The 24,953-nt window shown below is 35.2% G+C and overlaps 1 protein-coding gene across 1 annotated transcript in view; it reads left to right on the top strand.

Moving 5' to 3' along the window:
• Nucleotides 1-24,953, top strand: part of CNTN1 (contactin 1) — a 164,411-nt gene that overhangs the window by 95,757 nt on the left and 43,701 nt on the right. The window contains exons 15-18 of the mRNA XM_007463263.1: nt 3,887-3,957; nt 6,372-6,606; nt 8,927-9,030; nt 16,381-16,567. Coding sequence (XP_007463325.1) covers nt 3,887-3,957; nt 6,372-6,606; nt 8,927-9,030; nt 16,381-16,567 — 597 coding nt within the window. The remainder of the gene's footprint in view (nt 1-3,886; nt 3,958-6,371; nt 6,607-8,926; nt 9,031-16,380; nt 16,568-24,953) is intronic.

Genomic DNA, 24,953 nt, shown 5'->3' with positions numbered 1-24,953 from the left:
GGGAAAGAGGATGGTTCTTGCAATTGTAAGTTAATAGAGGATAATGAAAAGTAGTGATCAAAGCTACTGTGATATTTGCATATTAAAATTTAGAAAAATATATTACCAAATATAATTTGTTTTGTTTGAAACAAGGTTAACATATGTATTAGATGCTTTTGTTTTTAATACACTGAGATAAACTAGGAAGTGTTCATTCTTTCACTTAAGTGAAAAATCCATAATCAGTTTGGGTTCTTTATAATAAATTTACTATGCATTATGCTTATTTCAGTTTGTAGCATTCTTTTCTGCCCATATAAACATTCCCCCAGATGACTTGTCTTTAGACTATCATTCTATTGAGCAGTTAACGGATTTACTCTGCTACGCCCATTTAACTTTCTTGTTTGAGAACAAAGTCTAGATTAATAAGCAAACTACAATTTTGGCCTGATAAGATCTAAAGACATTAATGTTTTTGTGAACAATTTCAGACCCTATATAATTTTTACCTGAGAAGAGCATCAATTTAGCATGGTAGATGCATAAAGAATGTTAGCAATCTGGTCCACCATCAGAGCAGGAGATCATAAGAATTATGAAGAACTCATTTGAATATCCAAATATTATACAGTTCATTTGATTTTATTAATGACTTCAGAAAGAAAATATATTTATAGATAGAATAAAAGCAGATGTAAGGCTTTAATCCCTTTGTTTATCTAGACCCTAGAGAATTACTTACTTTGAATTACTTAAAAATTAATTACTTTTGAATCTCTTACTAAAAAAAATTGTTTTAAATAACAGTGAAATTCTGTTGAAATTGAAATGAGAAGCTACATTCATGGTAACTTTATTTCTGTAAAAATGGAAAGCAATAATTAACAAAAACTGAGTAGTCCATATATTTTAAATCAAGGGCCTTTCTTCCTATACTCCATGATTTTTATAATTTAGGATTTGTCACAAGGCAGTTTGTACATTGTTAAATAAAATGCCAAAGCCCCCAATGTTACTTATATGCAAATTATTTAAGCATTCAAATTTGCAAGTAAAATTGGCAACAGTTTCTTTTCATAGGAAAGAATAATCATGACATTAGCTTGATTTTCTTTTTAAATATTTTTTAGATCTACAACTGAAATACGAAAGCCTTCATATAAACATCATTAAGGAATCATTATTAGACTGGAATCATGGCAAAAAGACAAGTTTAAAAGCCTCACTATTTTTAATTGTTTATTCATTGTTAATTCAAGAATTTTGTATTTTTTCTAAATATTTGTTCAAATTCTTTTAAATAATTTATTGTTAAGAGAAAGTCTATTTTGCTCACTGTCAGATGCCTTGGAGCCTAAAGTTAAGTAAACTTCCTTGTGCTCAGGGTAATTTACTTCCCTGAAAGGAATCAGTATTTGGCTAAGTCCTCCTGTTTCTGCAGGGCTGAATACAAATACAGAGTAGTTAGGTACTCAGATTCATGTCAAATATGTAGGTTATATGCCAATTCCACTTGTGAAAAAATGTCCCTTAGCTCCTAAAGCTACAAATGAATGTTCAAAGCTTAAAGAAGGAAATTAAAATATAAAACACTCTATTATTCCAAGTAAGATATAAAACACTCTATTAAGAAACATAGGGCTTCCCTGGTGGCGCAGTGGTTGAGAGTCCGCCTGCTGATGCAGGGGACACGGGTTCGTGCCCCGGTCCGGGAAGATCCCACATGCCGCGGAGCGGCTGGGCCCGTGAGCCATGGCCGCTGAGCCTGCACGTTCGCAGCCTGTGCTCCACAACGGGAGAGGCCACAGCAGTGATGAGGCCCGTGTACCGCAAAAAAAAAAAGGAAAAAGAGATATAGCTACCTTTATTTCTGTGCTTTTGTTTTGTCTTATTTTCAGCATCGTGAACTCAATGGATGATCTTTGAGGATGAAAATAATCTTGAATTACTTATTTGAAGTGTGTTAGACCTGAAACTAAAAGTGATGAAATGGGAAAAATATTCACTCTAACATAAACATACTCTATTTTTAGCTCTGTTCTCAATAACAAAGGTTAATATTGATTATAATTTAAAAGATTATAGTGAAATGCTTTGGCAAATAATACTTGTCCTGATGAAGGCAATATTTGATTCAACAAATTTCAATATAATAAATTAAATTATTCTAGAGTTATTTTTGAAATTATTTGCCTGTGACCACAATATTTGTACTTAAACACAAAATTTGATTTATTCATTGATTATAAGACATGTTCTTTGTTTCTGTATAGCATGTAAAATTTTAACCTCAGAATATGAGTTAAGGGGCTTAAAGGGTTTCCAGCAGTATTTTAATGTCCCAGCCTTCAATATGTATTTCATCTAAAGTGCTACAAGTAAATTACCTTTTCACACCCCCATGCACTCAATTTAATTTCTAACACTCAAGTGGTGACAGTTAATAATAAATAATAAAATAAAATAGAATAATAAAATAAAATCTCTCAAACTTCACATTAATTTCTTAATCAGGAAACGAAACCATATAGTTTTAAAGATATAAAGAAAAGCCTGTATTTTGTTTGTTTCTGTGCAATTAATGTACATAGTTCAGCAAAGAATTTACGTGGCTAACATAGAGGAAGTTTTGAAGTATTTATCTGTGAATCACAATTACTTGTTAGGATCTGTAATTCAGTAAATGAGTACTCTGTAGAAGGTGTGACTGTTTCCTTTAGGGAAGGACTATTTGGGGAGTCATGGAAGAACTGACATTTCATCTGTTCTTTAAAATGTTAAAAGAGCCAGGAATGATATTTCAGACTGAGCCACAGCGGTTGTGTGGGAAAATGTATGTCCTCAGTAAAACCACGGTCTTCACCTGCGTTGCTGGGTAGCTGGTCACCACCAACTGCCTGGAGTGCAGGAACAAACTATGCTTTAGTATTATCTGTACAACTCCAATTAGATGCAAATCCAATAAGGTAAAGCCTACAATAAGATAGAGTATACAAATCTGATAAGATACAGCACCCATCTTGAAGGACTTCCAAGGAGAGAGAATAACTCGGAGAAAAGCAAAGAGGCCATTGCACTTGGTGGTTAAAAGCAATTTTGTGATTTTTGAGAGAGTGATTTCAGTAATATGAAGAAGTGGAAACAGATTATAGGTTGTTAAAAAGTGATTATGGAGTGAAGTATAAAAATAGTCATATATCATTCTTTGCAGTTCAGTGACAGGAAAGGGTGAGATTAAGAGGAAAATAGTATTACAGGATGATTTTTAAGGCTGGAGAGACTGAAAAGGATAGTCATTACAGTAGAGACTGAAAAATAGAAGGATGATATAAAAAGATGGAAGTAGGTGAGAACTGTAGTCACTGATGGGACAGGGTTCCAGAAGAGATTTAGGCATTGAAAATAAGAGCATAAGAACAGCATTAGATTTGTTTCCAGATATCTCAGGGAAGCATAATCCTATGTTAATGCACATGCACTGTTTCTTAACAGTTATTTGTAGATTGAGGCATAAAACTAACACAACAGTGAGTTGTTAGGTCATAGAGTTCAAAGCAAGCTGTGAAATATTTTACCAATAAAATACGTCTAACCCTTCAAAACCATATTAAATAAAAGGACACAGAAAAAAAAAAGATGGGGAGGCAAATTTGCTTCACTACTTTGTTGAAGGAAACTAGTACATTTCCTATGGCACTGAACCAATTCTTTTCTTGGCAGTAAAACATTATTACAGCAGCTATGCGGCATTGTTAGTATATCTGAGTGGATCATGTGTGCAGCTTGTCTTTCCTGGTGAAAGAAAAAATATACAGTTTCTAAGTGAATAAGAACGCTAACATAAGAAAATAATTACAGGGCCTCTCATTTATAGCTTTGTTTATTTGTTTATTTGTTTCAGCACCTAATGTGGCTCCTTCAGATGTAGGAGGTGGGGGTGGAAGCAACAGAGAACTGACCATAACATGGGCGGTAAGTGCTAAGAAGTTGCATATGTTAATAGGCTGCTTTACCTACACTTAAGCTCAAACCCATTTTGCTTCCTGAAATAAATTGAAATAAAAGACAATGCCCCAAACCCAAACAAGAATAAATTACTAAAATTATTATTTTTTCTTAAATGCATGCCAGATTTTACCTGACTTCTATGGCTTAGTGCAATTCTTATACCAAAACAGATTATTGATGCTAAAGTATCCGTAGGTTTAAAGATTAAACAAACGTTCAACTCTCTCATTCCAGGTATATTTTGTACTCACTGTGGCCTGGTAACCCAATTGCAATTCATGACATTTGCTCTGGACTTTCAGAACTCCAAAGATTCAGTTAAAAAATCTTTTGTATCAGCATCTGTTTTTAAATTGGAGCTTGCTTTCTCACTTGAGACTTACTTTCATCACCATGTGTAATCTATCATTAGTCAGTCTTAGAAGTCCCCCCAGATGACTTGTTATTGAGGTGTCCAAAACACTGTATGAAATTTTTATGACCCAAAAGGGAGCTTTTTTTCAGAGACTATAATGTCTGGAAAACAATGCATCTTAGCTGAATTTTTGAAGTGAGAGAGATACTGGGGGTGGGAAAGGTTTTGGTAACATAGATTTGCCTGAATTAGACATCTGGCATTTATCTAGGTAACATGTTTTGTATAGCTCTATGTATCTGTTAAATATTTTTAGTATTTAATCACTGCAGAAAGTCAAAGAACACAACTAAGGCTCCAAAGGATTCTGAGAAATACAGGAAAAATGATAGGCTTTATTCTTTACATGAGTTAAATTGATTTATATAATAAATGGATATTTAGCAGAAATTGACTTCACTCTGTGCTCTGTAGTCATATTTTATACTTGGCATTTAAATCACATTTTTAAGTAAGATTTAGAAAAAAATTGCCTTTTCTTCATTCAAATCTCAAATGATTTGTCAGTTCTAGTGTCAGTGTATCACACAAAAGTGAAGATATTGGAAAAATTTTAACATCTTCCTCCTTTCTTTAGGCTTGATTTTCTTAAACTGTGTAGATATATGTGTCACAATAAGATGAGGAGCTTGTCAAAAAATTCAGAATTGGGAATTCCTATTTCAAAAATTTGAAATCAATTCTCTGAGACTAGGGCCTGAGAATCACTAATTTTTGAAAACTCCGTAGCTAATTCTGATCTACTAAATTGCAAAAACTAAATATAGAACTATCAATAAGGAAAAATGTTTAAATTATGGTGGGAATGTTAGGCTATTCTATTAATAATGTAAAATCATATTTTGTACATCCTTGTGATCATGCTTCAGGATTTCTATATTGTGCAACCAAGAACAACTTATTTTCCCATTGAACTTTGTACATTTACAGACATTCCTGTTTAACCTATGGATATTCAAGCTACTGTGTTGTATTTAGTTCAAGGTTTTTCCTCAAGACACCGTAACTTTGATATTCTGGTGAAAAAAGTCAATATACAATGGGCACATTTACTTTATTGGCTAAAAAAGACTAAATGATGGATACTCAGTAGAACTTGCTTTGAGTCAGTATTTATAAATAATGGATTGTTAGGGCTGACACAGACTTCTTTATTGAGCAATTGTTATGTAATAATAACTCTGAGAAAATAATGCAAAACAGAGCTCTTACTTCAGCCCTGGAGTCAGACGAGGCCCATAGCCAGCCTCCTACAGATGAGTGCAATGTTATCCCTTTCTCCTTTCGCATTCTTTTTCCTCTGACCAGTTTCTATTGCTTGGTTACAGTACAGATATTCCAGAGCATTGTTAACTGTCTTACCATAGCCCTTCAACTCTAAAAAAACTCATTTACTTATCCATTGAATAAATACTACTTGAGGCTTTGTTCTAGAGTCTAGGTAAATGAAACTGACAATAACCCTGCCCTCATGAAACTTATGTTATACTAGAGGAGAGAGACAGTAAAGTAGACAATAAGTAGAATATGTAGTGTAGATCATTATTATTGTATTAAAGAGAAAAAAATAAAGTGGGGGGATTCTATATGGATTATTGCAGAGTCTTGAAATGGCAGATCCTGTGGCCAGGGAAAACATCAAGTGGCTTTTTAACCTCAAGAAAGTGAGAGAGGGACCTTCTGACAAATGGGAAAGCATCCTAGAAGGAAGGAACTGAAAGTAAAAAAGCCCAGAGTGGGAGCCCCCGTGGGGTGTTCCAAAAATAACGAATTTGGTAAATGAAGTCACCACATGTTGGAGCACATTTGTGCCCTGGCCTTTTCAGGCAGCTCTCACGTATGAACTAAGAATGTTTTTACAAGAAAGCATGCTTCCATGTGTAGCATATTTATTGTTTGCATAGGATTTTCCCCATGTTAACTGTATTGCTTAAACCTATTAAATATTTCCATTTCTATTCAGCCTTTGTCAAGAGAATACCACTACGGCAACAATTTTGGTTACATAGTGGCATTTAAGCCATTTGATGGGGAAGAATGGAAAAAAGTGACAGTTACTAACCCAGACACTGGCCGCTACGTTCATAAAGATGAGACCATGCGCCCTTCCACTGCATTTCAAGTCAAAGTCAAAGCTTTCAACAACAAAGGAGATGGACCATACAGCCTCACAGCCGTCATCCACTCCGCGCAAGATGGTAGGTGAAAGAAAGACCCCACTAACCTGATGAGGGATTCTGTTTCTCCAGTAGGCATTTTGTTTGCTGTCTTTCGGGCCTACTTATTAAGATCTTTTTAAGATACCACACATTTAGTAAATGAGTTAGTAAATTTTGAGCCACATTAAAATGTCAATCTCTTTATTTAAATGACAGGAACGTTGCCAAAATCTCTTTCATCCTTTAGATCATGTTTATGGTAGTTAGGAAATCTCCACTAAAATCCTTGGCTTAGACCCCTGTTCCTGGACTCTTGATTATAATTTTGCAGTCAGAAATTCTCCAGACTTAAGGGAATCTTAACATACACATTTTTTTGATAAAATTTCTCCTTTTAACTCAAAATTGTGTAATGTATCATTTATGTAACTTCTTTTGTCATTACAGTAGCATGCTAGAATTTCATTAAAGGGAACTTAGGCATAATTCTATGAAAAAGGAGTCAGAAACCAGTTGAAATTTTTTTTCTTGGAAGGGAAAAAAGATATCTGAAAGGCTATTCGGGGGAAAAAAATACAGATACTGGCTCTTTGTTTTTCTAGAAACTTTAACTGAACTGAGCATGCTTCTGGAGGACTTAATATATCTCTGCTAACTGATACATATTTTTATATTAAACTTAATTACATTGATTTCTATGATTTCCCATTTAAGCTGCTACACTTTTTTTATTATTTATTTTCCTACTTAAAAAGGTAAGACTTCGTTATTATACTTTTGTACTCACGTGCATTATGTAAATAATTAATGGCTAGAAAGGCAAGTAGAGATTTTCGTTGCCTTCTGACTTAACACATTTGTGCTTGGACAAGTTTCCCTTTGCACATGTGTGAGAAGCAAAAATGGAAGGGTCTTAAAACTTAAAACTATGTGAAATACCTTCTGATCTCTTAGAGGAAAAACACTATCTATTAATTTACCCAATTTACACTAATTTTAGTCCACAATAAACATTTAGCTATCCCTTAGAATTTATGCTCTTCAGTCATAGAGAGTTATTAGCTTTCATATTTGTTAACAATTTAATATCTATTCAAATCATCCCATGATCTTTACTTTCAATACAAACATGAAAGGCAATCATATATATGTATATATGTTTACACACACACACAAACACGTGCATGCTTTTCTAAAGTTAGGTCAATGAAATACATAGAAAGAATAACAAGTAGAAATTTCTAAGTTAATAATCAATTCAGGACTATTTAATCCTGAGTAATTAATCCCACATTTTCTACACTCATTCTGATTCGGCAGAAGTATGATAACTTGACTCAATAGTTTGAACAACTTAAGTACATCTCACAGAGAAAATGAAAGTGTGAAGCATTTTACAAGTTACCTTCTCACCCAATATGATTTTTTTTTTTTTTTTTTACTGTTTTACTCGATGGTAAAGTAATCAGGCAACAGCCATGCTTGTCATCTCTTTGGTTATGGCCATCTGTATTTAATTACATTTCTTTCCTAAATGTTTCGAGTCTCATAAAACGTGCATGTGACAAAACTTGTTTAAGTGTTCATCTTCACTGCTACTGCTAAGAAATCAGTCACAGTGCCACACGTTTACCTTGATTTGGAAGGACAACAGTGTTCATGTGCAGGACATTTTAGCATAAAAGAGGATTATGGCTTGTTAATAAAAGACATAAAAATTGATCACTCCTGCTTAAGATTTCCTTAGTTACTTTGTGCAATTTTTTTAAGGGATGTAAATTACTTTGTTTTTCACTGAACAGAGCCTTTTGATACATATTTGACCAGATGCCCAGTTGGATGATTAGACTTATAAAGGCTTTCCTGAGCACAAGAAGTGGTGGATGTCACAACTTGTTTCAAAGGATCTTAAAAAAAAAAAAAAAAAAGATCTTAGCTTAAACATAAAAGAGAAAGAGGGAAGTATTGCTGTATGTCTTTAGCTCATATTAAATAGGAAGTGTGAGAGAGTTGAAAATTAATTGTAATGACTAATTTTCTGTAATAAATACCAAATTTCCTATCTTTGACAATATAGAGTTGATAAGCTAAACATAATAAATTTTAATTTGTATCCACAGGCTTTCATAAACAGGTTAGTTAAAATAAATACAAAAATATTAGTATGGCTCTTGCTCACAGATATCAGAAAAATCCTTATGGATTTCCATATTTTGTAAAAGTGTGTGTATATATGTGTATGTATATGTATCTGTCTGTATTAACATTCATGTATATGAATATGTGTGGGTGCATGTATTACTGATGACCACGAAATAAGCATCTTATGTAAGAATGTAATGTTCTCATCAAATTTCAGCTCCCAGTGAAGCCCCAACAGCAGTAGGCGTAAAAGTCTTATCATCTTCTGAGATATCTGTTCATTGGGAGCATGTTGTAGAAAAAATAGTGGAAAGCTATCAGGTGAGTTCAATTTTTACCAAACTAAATACACTTGCTCATAATTATCAGCATACCTTTTCAAATATGTTGCATCTCTCAACGTTCTGTGTCCTGATTTATGTGACAACTAACACTATATTCTCTGTGTTTAATATGTTGGACATTTATTAACTAACTTATGAGTAAAGCAGGGGTTCCCAACTGACTTATCTATAAGAGATGTAGAGTCCTGTGTGTAGGTAAACAATTGGCCAAAATAAAAACTAAGGTAATAACACTTGGGCTTAAGCACAATCTTTTGAAACAAACATTCTCATAAAATGCTGGTGAATCTCAAGTTTTTGGGAAATCATTTTCGTAGTTTGGTAATTTAATTTTTTTTACCCTATTTGACTCATTAGTTCCACTTCCAAAAAGCCCTCCAAAGGAAACACTTCTAAATATACTAAATATATATCCCATTATGTTATCTATGAAGGCAGAAAACTGACAACATTCAAAATGTCTCAAAGGAAACTTCCTTCAAAATAAGTCTTAAAAGTGTAGTAGGATTTATCCAGAAGGATAGGGGAGGACTTGTCTTAGTCAATGGAAATAAGACCTGGGGAATTGAAGCTAGTTCTGCTGGGATCTTTAATATGAAATTTAGACTTGATTTTGTAGGAAAAGTGAAGTCATCTCATATTTTTAAGCACAAAGAGTGAAAATTAAGAGGAACTGACATCGTCCTGCCTTTGCAGATGAGAAAATGGATGCCAAAGAGATTCAACAACTGACCTTAGTTAGCACTAATATGCTCAAATAAAGTGCTGCAACCTGGCTTTCTCAAGACCCTGTTTCTGAGATAGAACCACAAAAGCAGCCCCAGGTTTTAAGTTTTAAACTCACAAGCTAACAGGAACCTTATTTTCTTGGTATCATAGGTTATGATTTGTATAGATGTCAAAGTGTTTTCAGATCATCTTTGCAAGTGATCAGCTGAGGTTGTCACCAAGAGAGTGGAATTATAGGAGTGGACTGTGAAGTTCCAATATTCATAACTTATTAAACTTACATTTGCAGCTGGTAGAAAAGAAATGGAAATGGAAAAGAGAGAGAAATTCACTAGATGTTAGAAAGCCCTGTAATAAATAAGTCTGAGGTATCTTGGGAGAACACATCAATATTTAGAGCTTTCAAGCCATATTTTGGACTTAGGATTTCTTCTTTTTTTAATATTATTTGTAAGCAATAAAAAAGAGAAAAAAATGATTATTTAATATATAACCCATGCATTAACTCAAAGTGCTAAAGATGTATTATTACTTTGCTAAAAACATACCACAGAAATAGATATTTTCTCTGTCTGAGAATTATATGTTGACTATTTTATAATTTCTGACATGCAGAGTAAAAAGGAAATATGAGATGTGAAACAATGCACTGGCACCAGTGAATTTAGACAATAATCAGAATATACGCTCTTGATGCGGAATAAGCTAAGTAGAGGATTCTCAATTAAATAGCAAAAAATAATCTTAACAGCTAGGATTTTCTCAAATGATCAAAAACCGTATGCCATGGAGAAGTTTAGTTTCACACATTTCTGACATTTCACAACTCCATACTAGAAAATTATGAGCTCTGCTGCTGAACAGACATGGGTTTATCTCTCAGCTCTGTCACTTAGAAACCTTGTGGAAAATTTATTCAAACTTTCTGGGCCCTAGTTTCCTCACTTTTAAAGTTGAGAGTAATGAATGCCTCATATCCTGTTGTGTGGAATAAATGAAATAACCTGTGTTTAACGCTTTTCCCTGTTTTATATCATTGGACATTTGAAGACAATGATGACGATGATGATGATGACAATGATGATAATGTTAATAACGATAAGAATGATAATATTTGTTGAGCCCTATGATGTTAAACATTTAATTAAGCTCATCGTATTGAATCCACACAATCCCAGGAGATAAACACTATTATTTTCTCCATTTTAAAGGTGAAGAACTTGAAGTTAAAAATATTTATCTGAGTAATAATTGGTATAAAATGACTTGAACCTAGGTCTTGCCTCTCCAGAGAATGGTTAATTTAAAATGTTGGAAGGGCTTTCCTGGTGGCGCAGTGGTTGAGAGTCCGCCTGCCAATGTGAGGGACACGGGTTCGTGCCCCGGTCCGGGAGGATCCCACATGCCGCAGAGCGGCTGGGCCTGTGAGCCCTGGCCGCTGAACCTGCGTGTCCGGAGCCTGTGCTCCGCAACGAGAGAGGCCATAACAGTGAGAGGCCGCGTATCGAAAAAAAAAAAAAAAAAATGTTGGAAATAAATCATAGAATTATTGCTTCTATTTATTCTTTCTTTAAAAAGCCTTTAAGTCTTTCACACAGAGCTTTAAATATCAAAGAGACAATCATGAAAGCTTAAAAGAGAAAATCTGTAACATTTATTCTCCTGTAAGAAAATGCCCCTTTATGGGGGAAAAGCTTGACTCACTATAAGGCGGTTATTGTTACTATTTTTAGATATGAAGGAAGAAGCCGGTGGTTTAACAAGATAGACGATCAAGAAAACTAATACCCTACTGCACTTCCCATGAAAATGTACTATGGGTCTAAGTTATAAAGAAACAGAGAAAAAAAGCAGGACATTAATAAAATAAGATAAATAAAAAGTTGGAAAAGCCCAAGTCCTGTGTGATTGACCCCATCTCAAGGTTAATTTCCTGACATTTCAAGTGAGAACTGCTGGCAATTGGATTTTAAAAAATCCCTTGTGGTTTTAAAGTGTATCTTGTAGAAAGTTTAAGTTTTATTCTTTTCCCCGCCTGGCCTAGTTAAAGAGCTCCCCACTTTTAATCTTAATTTCCTGCAGTGTAGGTGAACTAGAAGAATGCAAGAAGTATTTCTTATCAAAGGCTTATTAGAAATTTGGGCTCCTGCCCAGGAATCCACAAAAGACTTAGTTTACTCACCCAGCAGGTAGAGAACTCACTTAATGAAAACAAGTAAAATATTCTACCAGGAATAATAAATACAAAACCTCTTAGCAGCTGAATTGGAGATTAATGCAGATGATTGATTTCACAGCCATCTTAAAATATTAACCATCCTGAGTAGTTTACACAGATGTCTTTAAAAGTTAAATTATTATGGTGAGGGCTTCCCTGGTGGCGCAGTGGTTGAGAGTCCGCCTGCCGATGCAGGGGACACGGGCTCGTGCCCCGGTCCGGGAAGATCCCGCGTGCCGCAGAGCGGCTGGGCCCGTGAGGCATGGCCGCTGAGCCTGCGCGTCAGAGCCTGTGCTCCGCAACGGGAGAGGCCACGGCAGTGAGAGGCCCGCATATCACAAAAAAAAAAAAAAAAAAAAAAAATTATTATGGTGAGCATAAGCTCATATTTAGGAAGTGCTGTATTTTCTTATTTTGGAGAAGCCATCTATCTTCATCTGGATCTCCCCAAAGCAAAGTCTGACACACAGGTATAGAAGAAGTTAGTGTTTTTGTTGTTATTGTTGTTTGTTTGTTTTAAATATGATCCCAGGGAGCAGACATGAGGAAAAAGCAGAATGAACAGGAGAAGGTTAGAAAAATGCTTTGTCTTGTTGGCAACCACTGTGGGCACTGGTACTCCGTCCCTTGTGATCTTAAAGGAGCTTCATAAATGTGGTTGAGAATTACCCCACATAGAATGAAAGGGGAAGCGTTCATCCACTGCTATTCCCCATTGGTTAAGAGTGGCCCCAGGGGCATCACCTCCCCTCCCTGCATTGATTGCAGGACAAGGTTCACACTGCAGCATCAAGGATGACCCAAGACAGGGAGTGAGAAGTTAGCAGCAATAGCAGAGGAAAAATGCTAACTGGTAGTACTTATGGGAAGCTGGTTGAAGCCTACATAGAATTGTTTGGTTCCTGCACCAATGGCTAGAATAAAAAGAACTTTGAATAGGTTCCAAGAAGTGTGAGAATACAGATTTTGAGTGATATATATTATTACTATTCCTAACCCACAGAATGTACTAATACTTGAATTAGTCTGGGATAATATAAAGTTATTATATAATATCTTTTTTAGACATTTTTCACTTAAATAACTGTATTTAGATTTTTTTCCCTAAAAACTGTATTAAATCCATAACAAAAGAATATTCAAGCTGTCAGAAGATATTTTTTTCAGAAAATTCAGAATTTGAAGAAGAAAGTTTGGAAATCTGATACAAAAGTTTACTGAAGTGGAAAATAATAAAATGGAGCAAGCCTAATTTTCAAAAGTACTAAATATCTTTAAATGCTTCCATAATTGTAACATCCAGGTTTTATTCTAAGCCTCTTTGGAGAAAATGAGATTAAAGAGCTGCTTTTCCTACAAATTTCTTAAATTTTCCTCGGAAGGGATATAACTATTATCTTTGTACAAAAGTGGTGTTATTGTAGTTCATAAATGTATGGAAATTATAATTATTCTTTGTTATATGATTTAGCCCTTTTTCTGAGGCTTTTCTTTTCAGCTTCCCAATACTGTTATAAAGAGTAAATTTTCTTGGGACAAAATTATACACTTAGATCATCCCATCAAATATATTAGTAATTTTATGTGAACTTAAACATTTTGATTTCTTACTTTATTTATAAGATCTATGGAGGAAAATAACATGTTTGCTTGGTTCACTACTATATTCCTAGCATCTAGCACATAGCTGGTACAAAGTAGATACCCAGAAAATATTTGTTCAATGAATGAATGAGTGCCATACATCAAATGCAGTCCTAGGTACACAACATTCGAAATAATGAATACCTGTCCTCAAGGACTTTATAACCTAGCAATAGTAGAGACCAGTAATGAGGTAATTCCATAATTGTTTAATAAACACTAAGATAAGTTAACACTAGACATGGGGTGTTGTGGAGATTTTAGGAACATGTAAATAAAGAGTTAAATTTATATAATGCCACAGTGTTAAATAGAAATAAATACACTATATGTTGCTCTAGCATGTGAAAATGAATTTATGGTCTACTGTCCGTAAAGCAGGACCTGCTTCATTTATTTATCTTTTTCCACTAGTTCATCCAGGCTGCCTTTTGGTCTCCCTAGTGATTAATCAAAAGGAGTGCATTTGTTCTGCTCCGTGACTACAGGTTCAACCCTTCACTCCAAACAATTTTCTCACAGATTAATATTGGTTCTTCACCCCAATGGGCAACTCACTGCAGGGATCAAACACAGTGGTCCAAATTATCTATTTGGAAATTATTTCTAAGTGCATGGCCAGTGCCTAGTTCAGATGAAAAAAAATAATAATGCTACATTTTACATATATACACTATTTATTTTAGAATTCTTTGAAAACATTGCAAGTTAAATCTAAAGGTATGCTTTAAATTAAGGAGAGACAGATTATTCAACCAAAATAATTTTGTATCAGATGCTTTCATTAGTAGAGGTTTAAAATACTGTAAAAGTGTCTGTAAAAAATCTCGTATTCTAAGATAAGAAAGTCAGAGATTATTTGATACACTCAGTAACTCTCTCTGTTCCCTAGTTACCAGGGCATAACTAAGGCACTGCTTAAATTTATTGTGAATTTCAATGGAGACTGTGTAATTTAGATCCCTGCCAAAGTCAGATGAATAAAATAATTGGCCATTTAAGATATAGGTGCAAAGAGTAAATTAAAGAAAATTTTGTTCTTCCCTTTTGTATTGCCAAAATGCCTCATGGAATTTTGGGTAAAATGTCAAAATTTTGTCACTTTAAGTCCTCATTTTAATACTTAGTGTCTTTTAGAAATGGTCTAGTTAAAAATCTTCTCCTCTTTAAACGGGATAGAAAAGTTGTTATAATGAATGAATAAAATTTTAAAATGTGCTCTCAGTCAACCAGTATCCACACAAAAATGGCTAAACCTTGGGGATGTCAGTTTTGATTGCTATAAAACAGGCTAAATACTACCATTATTGGTTTGTTGAGAAAATAATACACATGGATGATCCTACTTTAGTACCTGGCATTTCACTAGAATATAAATATTCATTTTATTTCTCTTCAGTCAAGCAGTGGAAGAGGCCTTACATGTCACACAGTTCAAATTTCCACTAAAATATAGGCCGTCTTCCTCCTTCTCAGATGAATGTAGGCACTGCCTGGATGCTTCCAACACCAGGAAACTCATACCTTCACAAGGAGGGTCCCATCCTCATAAAGGCTTTTCTCTGCCAACTGAGATCTGCCTTTGGAGCCACTTGTAATATTCCACTTCCTTGGTTCTGAAGCCATCCTTCTGGTCACAGGACAGAAAAGCCAAAGAGACTCCATCAAAATTATTAGGAAATATATTATTGGCATCAGAAAAAATGAGCCCTAGTAAACAAAATAAAAATATCACAAAGGAAACCAATAAGCAAGTAGTAACTAGCCTTTGTTCTGAAATGTGCTCATTCTTCATATAAACTTCACTTTGTTACTAAGGGAATTTGAGCCATCCAGTTCCATTTTATAATTTCTTTTATGTGTTTACATAAATAAAAACTTCAGGGTTATATAAATAATAGATATTATCTTCTAGTATGTTGGTTAATTGTGAAATTAAAATCCCATTGTTTTATAGACAGGGCATCTAAAATATAAAATTGCAGTATACTTATAAACAATCCTCTCCTTTTTATTTATAACTGAGATGTAATTATAGATTTTTAACCAATAAAACAGCCTTATTGGAAGAATGAATATTATAATTCATAGCTTTTACTTAAACTTTAAGAGACAAGGAAGGCTGTCATTGATATGCTGGTTGGTAAAAGTAATCATTTCTAATCACAACATGAATGAAATTTTTAAAAACTTATTTTAAAGATAATTTCTATAACTAATCAAGTTATTAGGTATAATATTTCTTTGATATCTGGCCTCTATATAAGTTCAAAGGAAATAATTTTATATACATACTTCTGAAATAAGCTAGCAAGGTTTAGGCCACATGACTATTTTTGTTTATCAATGGCCCTTAACAAATTTGCAATCATGTAAACACAAATAAAGCTGGAAATAAATGATATAAATTATTGTGACAAATACTTCCAAACAGAAACCAGTTTTGTATTTGAGAGCAAATCTTATGCACATATTTTTGTCTTTTTCTCTTTTTTCATCTGTGTGTGACTATTTCAGGCAATGAGGTGAGCCTTTAATTTGCTTTTGACACTTCTAATCAGATCTGCATTGTGTGCCTTGCCATTTTCTAAGACTGATAGAAATGTAAGTAACGTTAAGTAATATTTGAGAATATGATGCTCAGCCAACATCCAGTGTCAGAACAACTTGAAAAGAATTTTTGCAACTGAATTGTCTGAATCATGAAAAAATATTACTCAACTTGTATGTTTGCAGATTCGGTACTGGGCTGTCCATGATAAAGAAGCAGCTGCACACAGAGTGCAAGTCACTAGCCAAGAATACTCTGCCAGGCTGGAGAACCTTCTGCCTGACACCCAGTACTTTATGGAAGTCAGGGCCTGCAATAGCGCAGGGTGTGGACCTCCCAGTGATATGATTGAGACCTTCACCAAGAAAGCACGTGAGTCTCAATATTTGCATTTTATACTTGTCAAAAACTCCCAATTGATTCAGTGATGATGCAGGTATATTTGAGAGAAAATTACTACTTAGCAGTCTGAGCACTTTTGGTTTTCAATTTTAACCTTTAAAATCACACAAGATTTTAAAAAAACAAAAACAAACAAAAGCATTGATAGTTATTGTAGATGATGAAAAAATGTGGAGAATACCTTCACACATTTAATGTTCCATTAAAGAACCTCCCTTTGTGAAGACTGCCCACAAAATTTTGTATCATTAGACAATTAATTTGTTATTGTTTTAAACTTGGTTTTATAGGAATGCATCAACAACATAAGAAAATGAAAATTCTGTCATTTTTCTATGCTTTGATCTATAAACCTTCGTCACTGCACAATGCAAATACAAGTTAAATGTTGCAGCATTATGTTCACTCTCTTATTATTGTATGTTCTCATTGTTAATATAACAAGACCACCTGCCCTGCTCACATGTTTTGGTCATACCCATCTCCCTGGCTTCACTATGATAGCTCTTTTTTGAACCCAAGTTGAATAGATGGAAGAGGAGAACTTATATTCAGAATTTAGGGAAACTTCCCAAGAATTTGAAGACATGATTACCATTAGAGTTTGAAAATTTATGAAATTCACTTGGGGGAAAAGAAAGTTCTAATGAAATAATAAAACATGATGGTAAGATCCAGGCTTTGGTATCAGACAGGGGTTTCTAATCTGTCTCTATCACTTACTCAATGTGTGACAGTGGACATATTACATCAAATCTTTAAACCTCAGCTTTCTAATTTGTAAAAAGAGCATTTATTCCTTTGTTCTTTTTTCAATTTATTCCTTCATCAAAAATATGCTACGTGCCCAAAACAGGTCTAAGCGTTGACAATACAGAAAGGATGAAGCAAGACCCAGATCCTCTTCTCACAGGGTTTAACAAACTAATGGAAAGAGAGGAAGAAAGAGAGAGGGAGAGAAATATGACAAATAAATAAGTATAACATCAGATGACAGAACAATAAAGTGAATAAACAGATAATATGGGAGGAGGAGACCAAGATGGCAGAGTAGAGGACCTAAGCTCACCTCCCCCCATGAACACATTAAAAATACATCTAGACATGGAGCAATTCTCACTGAAAACAAACTGAAGATTGGCACAAATACTCTTCTACGACCAAGGCTGTAAAGTAATATCCACATGGAGTCAAGTAGGAAGGGAGAAGAAGTAATCAGGTTGGGACTCATGACCCTAGTACAGGACATAAAAGAGGAGGGGATATCACAGACTCAGAGATCTCCTGGGGAGTGAGGGGTTTGAGTCACATATCAGACACCCCAACCCTGGGGTCCAACACCAGGAAGATGAGTCCCCATAGCAGATTAAACCACCAGTGGGACTTACAAGAGAGCTGTAGAAAACAAGACTCCACTCACAAAGAGTGTGCACACACAGTTGCTTACTCCTGGGAACAAGAAAGAGGAATCAGATTGAAAATCCTCTGATGGCTTTCCTTGGGCTTTCCCAGCATGTGTCCCAACCTGCACCAGTTGCCTTCTTCAGAAAAGTTCCCAGATAGGACAAAGGCTACATTGCCAAGGAGAGTGTGCAGTTGTGGGGGAAGGAACTGGAAAAGAAACAGCACTGCATCTGAATGGGGCAAGGGCAGCCATTACTTGTGCTCACAGAGGCTCCAAATTGGGAGCTGTCTCAAGCTCTGACTGGCTTGCCAGGACTGTCTTATCAAATGCTCTGGCCTGCACTGGGCACCCACTCTGACCCCCTTGTTCTAGCACTGCTCCCCTCTGAGGCAATGATTCTGTTGCTGTGGGGAAGGAGAGGACACATTTATAGGGAATGGAACCATCTTAGACCTGAACCTCAGGGCTTCTGCTCCAGCACCCTGGGACTCAAAACTGCCCCCAGTAGGGTGGTGATGGCCACTGAGCATAGGAGAAGCTCCAGTACACACCTGGCTCTGGATCTAGTCCTTCTGTCTCCAGCCTCACATTCCAGCAGAATGATAGTTACCAGCACACCGTAAGAGGAGATGTGACCCATGCTCACTTCAGATCCAATTCTCCCACCAAAGCCACTGGACACACAGAGATTGATAGGGTCACTACAACACAAGAACACCCCTTAAAGAACTGAATAGTTAAATGTTTCACCTAATTTCAAAGAGACTGAGAAAATTAAATATGAAGATAGAGAAATTTTCAAACAAAAGAAAAAGAAAAGAACCTCCGTAAAAAAACAACTAATGAAGCAGAGATAAAGAGTTTAAAGCATTAATAATAAGAATGCTAACTGAACTTGGGAAAAGAATAGATGAAGACAGTGAAGATCTTAACTAGGAATTAGAAAATGTAAAAAAGAACAAGTCACAACTGAAGAATGCAATAACTGAAATGAAAAACACTAGATGGAATTAGCAGCTGACTACGTGATACAGAAGAACACATAAGCAATCTGGAAGATAGAATAATGGAAATAATCCAATCAGAACAGCAAAAGAAAAACAGATTTTAAAAAATTGAGAACAGTTTAAGGGACCTCTGTGACAATATCAAGCATACTAACATTTTTTTTAATTAATTAATTTATTTTTGGCTGTGTTGGGTCTTTGTTTCTGTCTGAGGGCTTTCTCTAGTTGCGGTGAGCGGGGGCCACTCTTCATCTCAGCACGCAGGCCTCTCACTGTCGTGGCCTCTCTTGCTGCAGAGCACGAGCTCCAGACGTGCATGCAGGCTCAGTAGTTGTGGCTCACAGACCTAGTTGCTCCGCGGCATGTGGGATCTTCCCAGACCAGGGCTCGTACCTGTGTCCCCTGCATTGGCAGGCAGATTCTCAACCACTGTGCCACCAGGGAAGCCCCCATACTAACATTTTTATTATGCAGGTCCCAGAAGAAGAAGAGAGAAGGGGGTCAAAAGTGTATTTGATGAAATTATGGCTGAAAACTGCCCAAACCTGAAGGAGGAAACAGATATTCAGATACAGGAAGCACAGAAGATCCCAAACAAGATGAACCCAAAGAGACCCAAGACGTATCATAAAGAAATGGCAAAAGTTAAAGATAAGGAGAGAATTCTAAAGGCAGCAAGAGAAAAACAAAGAATCACTTACAAGGGAACCCCCATAAGGCTATTAGCTGATATTTCTACAGAAGCTTTGCAGGCAAGAAAGGAGTGGCATAAAATATTTAAAGTGCTGAAAGGGAAAAACCTACAAACTAGGGTACTCTACTCAGCAAGGTTATCATTCAGAATTGAAGGAGAGATAGGAGAAGCAAAACTAAAAGAGTTTATCAATACAAAGCCAACCTTACAAAAAATTTTAGAGGGTCTTCTCTAAGTGGAAAAGAAAAGGCTACAAGTAGTAAGAGTTGATATGAAAGAAAAAACCCTACTAGTAAGAGCAAATATATAGTAAAGGCTGTGGATCACCACTTAATAAGCAACTATGAAGATTAAAAAACGAAAATTGTAAAATCAACTATAACCACAATAGACTGTTAAAGGATAAACATGAAGAAGCAAAATATGACATCAAAATAGAAAATGTGTGGAGGGGAGTTTAAAACGTAGATCTTTTAGAATGTGTTTGAATTTAAATGATTATCAGTTTAAAACAAGTAGTTATAGTTGTAGGTCAACATATATGGACTCCATGGTAACTACAAGTCAAAACCCACAATTATAGATACACAAAAACTGGAGAGAAAGGAACACGAACAATGACAATAAAGAAAATCAAACCACAGGGAAGAAACTAAAAGACAACTACAAAACGACCAGAAAACAAGTAACAGAATGGCAGTATGTACATATCTATCAATAATCACTTCAAATGTCAATACACTAAATGCTCCAATTAAAAGACACAGAGTGCTTGATTAAATAGAGAAAAAGTCCCATCTATCTGTTACTTACAAGAGACTCACTTCAGAGCTAAAGACACACAGAGACTGAAAGTGACGAGATGGAAAGAGATTCATGCAAATGGAAACTAAAAGAAAGCTGAGGTAGCAATACTCATAACAGATACAGTCTATAACAAAAGGCAGAGAAGTGCATAATATAATAAAATGGTAAAGGAAGTGATATAAGGAGAGGGTATAACATTTGTTATCATGTATGCACCTAAACATATAAATCAAATATTAACAGACAAAAAGGGAGAAATTGACACTAATACAATAACAGTAGGGAACTTTAACATCCCACTTACATCAATGGGTAGATTATCCAGACAGATTATCAATAAAGAAACAATGGCCTTCATCATCAAAAAATCTACAAACAATAAATGCTGGAGAGGGTGTGGAGAAAAGGGAACCTTCTTGCACTGTTGGTGGGAATGTAAATTGATACAGCCACTATGGAGAAGAGTATGGAGGTTCCTTAAAAAATTAAAAATAGAACTACCATACAACCCAGCAATCCCACTACTGGGCATATACCCTGAGAAAACCATAATTCAAAAAGACACATGCACCCCAGTGTTCATTACAGCACTATTTACAATAGCCAGAACATGGAAGCAACCTAAATGTCCATCAACAGATGAATGGATAAAGAAGATGTGGCACATATATACAATGGAATATTACTCAGCCGTAAAAAGAAACGGAATTGAGTTATTTGTAGTGAGGTGGATGGACCTAGAGTCTGTCATACAGAGTGAAGTAAGTCAGAAAGAGTAAAGCAAATACTGTATGCTAACACATATATATGGAATCTAAAAAAAAAAAAAATTGATTCTGAAGAACCTAGGGGCAGGTCAGGAATAAACACGCAGACATAGAGAATGGACTTGAGGACACAGGGAGGGACAACCATAAGCTGGGACGAAGTGCGAGAGTGGCATTGACATATATACACTACCAAATGTAAAATAGATAGCTAATGGGAAGCAGCTGCATAGCACAGGGAGATCAGCTCGGTGCTTTGTGACCACCTAGAGGGGTGGAGTAGGGAAGGTAGGAGGGAGATGCAAGAGGGAGTGGATATGGGGATATATGTGTATATATATAGCTAATTCACTTTGTTATATAGCAGAAACTAATACAACATTGTAAAGCAATTATACTCCAATAACAATGTTAAAAAAAAAAAAAAGATTAAAAGAAAAAAAGGAAACAGTGGCCTTAAAATGACACATTAGACCAGTTGGACTTAACAGATATCTACAAAACGTTCCACCCCAAAACAGCAGAGTACTCATTTCTTTCAAGTTCAAATGGCATGCTTCCCAGGATAGATCACACGCTAGGCCACAAAACAAATCTCAGAAAACTTAAGAGGATAAAACTTATATCAATCATCTTTTATAGTGAAAATGGTATGAAACTAGAAATCAATTACAGGAAGAAAAATGGGAAAAACATAGACCTAGGGAACTAAAAAACATACTACTAAAAAACCAATGGGTCAATGAAGGAAATCAAAGAGAAAATCAGAAAATACCTAGAGACAAATGAAAATAAAAACACAGCTTTCCAAAATCTATGGGATACAGCAAAAGTAGTTCTAAGAGGGAAGTTTATAGCCATACAGGCCTACCTGAAGAAAGAAGAAATATCTGAATAAACAACCTAATCTACCATCTAAAGGAATTAGACAAAGAAGAGGAAACAGAGACTAAAATCAACAGAAAGAAGGAAATAATAAAGATAATAGAGGAAATAAATAAAATTCAGACCAAAACAAATCAGTAGAGAAGATTTAATGCAATTCGTATCAAAATACCCATGACATTTTCACACAAATAGAAGAAATAATTCTAAAATTTTATGGAACCACAAATACCCTGAATGGCCAAAATAATTTTGAGAATGAAGAACCAGAGCTGGAGGTATCATGCTTGCTGACTTCAGACTATACTATAAAGCTACAGTAATCAAAACAATATGGTAGTGGCACAGTACAGACACATAGGTCAATAGAACAGAATAGAGAGCCCAGAAATAAACTCATGTTCTTATAGTCAATTAATATATGATAAAGGAAACAAGAGTATACAAAGAGGAGGGGCTTCCTTGGTGGCGCAGTGGTTGAGAGTCCACCTGCTGGTGCAGGGGACACGGGTTCGTGCCCCGGTCCGGAAAGATCCCACATTCTGTGGAGTGGCTAGACCCGTGAGCCATGGCTGCTAAACCTGCGCATCCAGGGCCTGTGCTCCGCAATGGGAGAGGTCAAAACAATGAGAGGCCCGCGTACCACAAAAAAAAAAAAAAAAAAAAAAAAAAAAAGAGTATACAAAGGGGAAAAGACAGTCTTTTCAATAAGTGGTACTAGGAAAACTGGATAGATACATGAAAAAGAATGAAATTAGAAGATTTTCTTAATACCATATGCAAAAATAAGCTCAAAATGGATTAAAGAGCTAAATGTAAGACTAGAAACCATAAAATTCCTATAAGAAAAGATAGGCTGAACACTATTTGACATTTTTTGGGGTCTGTTTCCTCAGGCAAAGGAAACAAAAGCAAAAATAAACAAATGGGACCAAATTAAACCTAAAAGCTTTTGCACAGCAAAGGAAATCATTGAAAAAATGAAAAGGTAACCCACTGAGTGGGAGAAAATATGTGCAAATTATATGACAGATAAGCAATTAATATCAAAAATATGTAAACAGTTCATTCAACTCAATATCAAAACAACAAACCCATTTTAAAAATGGGCAGAAGATCTGAATAAGCATTTTTCCAAAAAGACATACAGATGGCCAATAGGCACATGAAAAGATGCTCAACACCACTAATCACTGACAAAGTCAAATCAAAACCACAATGAGATATCACCTCACAGTTGTCAGAATGGCTGTCATCAAAAATACTGCAAATATCAAATTTTGGCAAGGATGTGAAGAAAAGGGAACCCTAGTATATCATTGGTTGGAATGTAAATTGATGCAGCCACTATGGTAAGCAGTATGAAGGTCCTCAAAAAACTTAAATCCAGCAATTCCACTCCTAGATATATATCTGAAGAAAATAAAAATACTAATTTGAAAATATGCATGCACTCCAGCGTTCATAGCATTATTTATAACAGCCAAGATATGGAAGCAACCTAAATGTCCATCAATAGATGAAGGGACAAAGTAGTTGTGGTATATATATACAATGGAGTATTACTCAGCCATTAAAGAAGGAATGAAATTTTGCCATTTGCAACAATGTGGATGGCCCTGGAGGGTATTGTGCTTAGTGAAGTAAGTCAGACAAAGTCAAATACTTAATGTTACCACTTATATGTGGAATAAAATATAAAACAGATGAATGAACATAACAATATAGAAGCAGACTCACAGATATAGAGAACAAACCAGTGGTTGCCAGTGCAGAGAGGGAAAGGGGATGGAGTAAAATAGGGGTAGGATTAAGAGGTACAGACTGCTATATATAAAATAAATAAACTACAAGGCTATATTGTACAGCATAGGGAATATAGCCAATATTTTATAACCTCTAAAGCAGTAGAATCAATAAAAATATTGAATCACTGTTGTACACATGAAACTAATATAATATAGTAAATTAACTACACTTCAATTAGAATTAAGTAATAAATAAAATACAATAAATAAACAGATAATACAATTTAAAACTGCCTGGGTGGGAGCCAAATTCGAATCTGATGGTTGGGAATATCCTCTTAGAGAAGATGGCATTTGACCTAGGATATGAGTAATAAGAAGGATGTCTTTGCAGAGGAGATTCTATCAGGCAGATAAAATAACTAGCACAAAGCCTTTGTATGATAAGAGTGTGGTATGCTTTACTTGTAGAAAGACCAATAGTTCCAGAGCATAGGCTCTGAGTTGAGGAGGAAGAAGGGTGCTGGAGTCATAATAAGAAGGGTCTTATAGATCATAGTAAGGAATTAAAATTCTTTCTAAGTGTGATAAGAAATCATTGGAAGATAGTAAGGCAGAGAGTGATACCTAATTTATGTTTTTTTTTAAATTGTTCTGGGTAGACAATGGATACTGGTGGAATAAAAGTGAAAGCAGAATAGCAAATTAGGAGACCTTTTTTAGTATTTGAGGCAGCATAGCAAATTAGGAGACCTTTTTTAGTATTTGAGGAAGAAACATTGGTAGCCAGCATTAGGTGATAATGGAGATAGAAAGAAGTGGAAAATTTTCGGCAGGCAGAGTTGAAAATTTGCAGCTAATTTGGATGTTGGCAATAAATGGAATGGAAGACTGAATCGATTTTGGCTTGAGAAATTGGGGGTTTTGTTGTACCATTTAGTAAATATGGGAAAGTCTCACAGAAAGATTTGGGGGTACATAGTAAATGTTCTGTCTTGATTATACTGCATTTGAGAAACCTTTTAGTCAGTTAGGAGGAGAAA

This window comes from Lipotes vexillifer, unplaced genomic scaffold (genome assembly GCF_000442215.2).
Source record: "Lipotes vexillifer unplaced genomic scaffold, Lipotes_vexillifer_v1.1 scaffold1021, whole genome shotgun sequence".
NCBI lineage: Eukaryota > Metazoa > Chordata > Mammalia > Artiodactyla > Lipotidae > Lipotes > Lipotes vexillifer.
The sequence above is the reverse complement of the archived record's forward strand: the minus strand, read 5'-3'. Positions and strand labels throughout refer to the sequence as shown.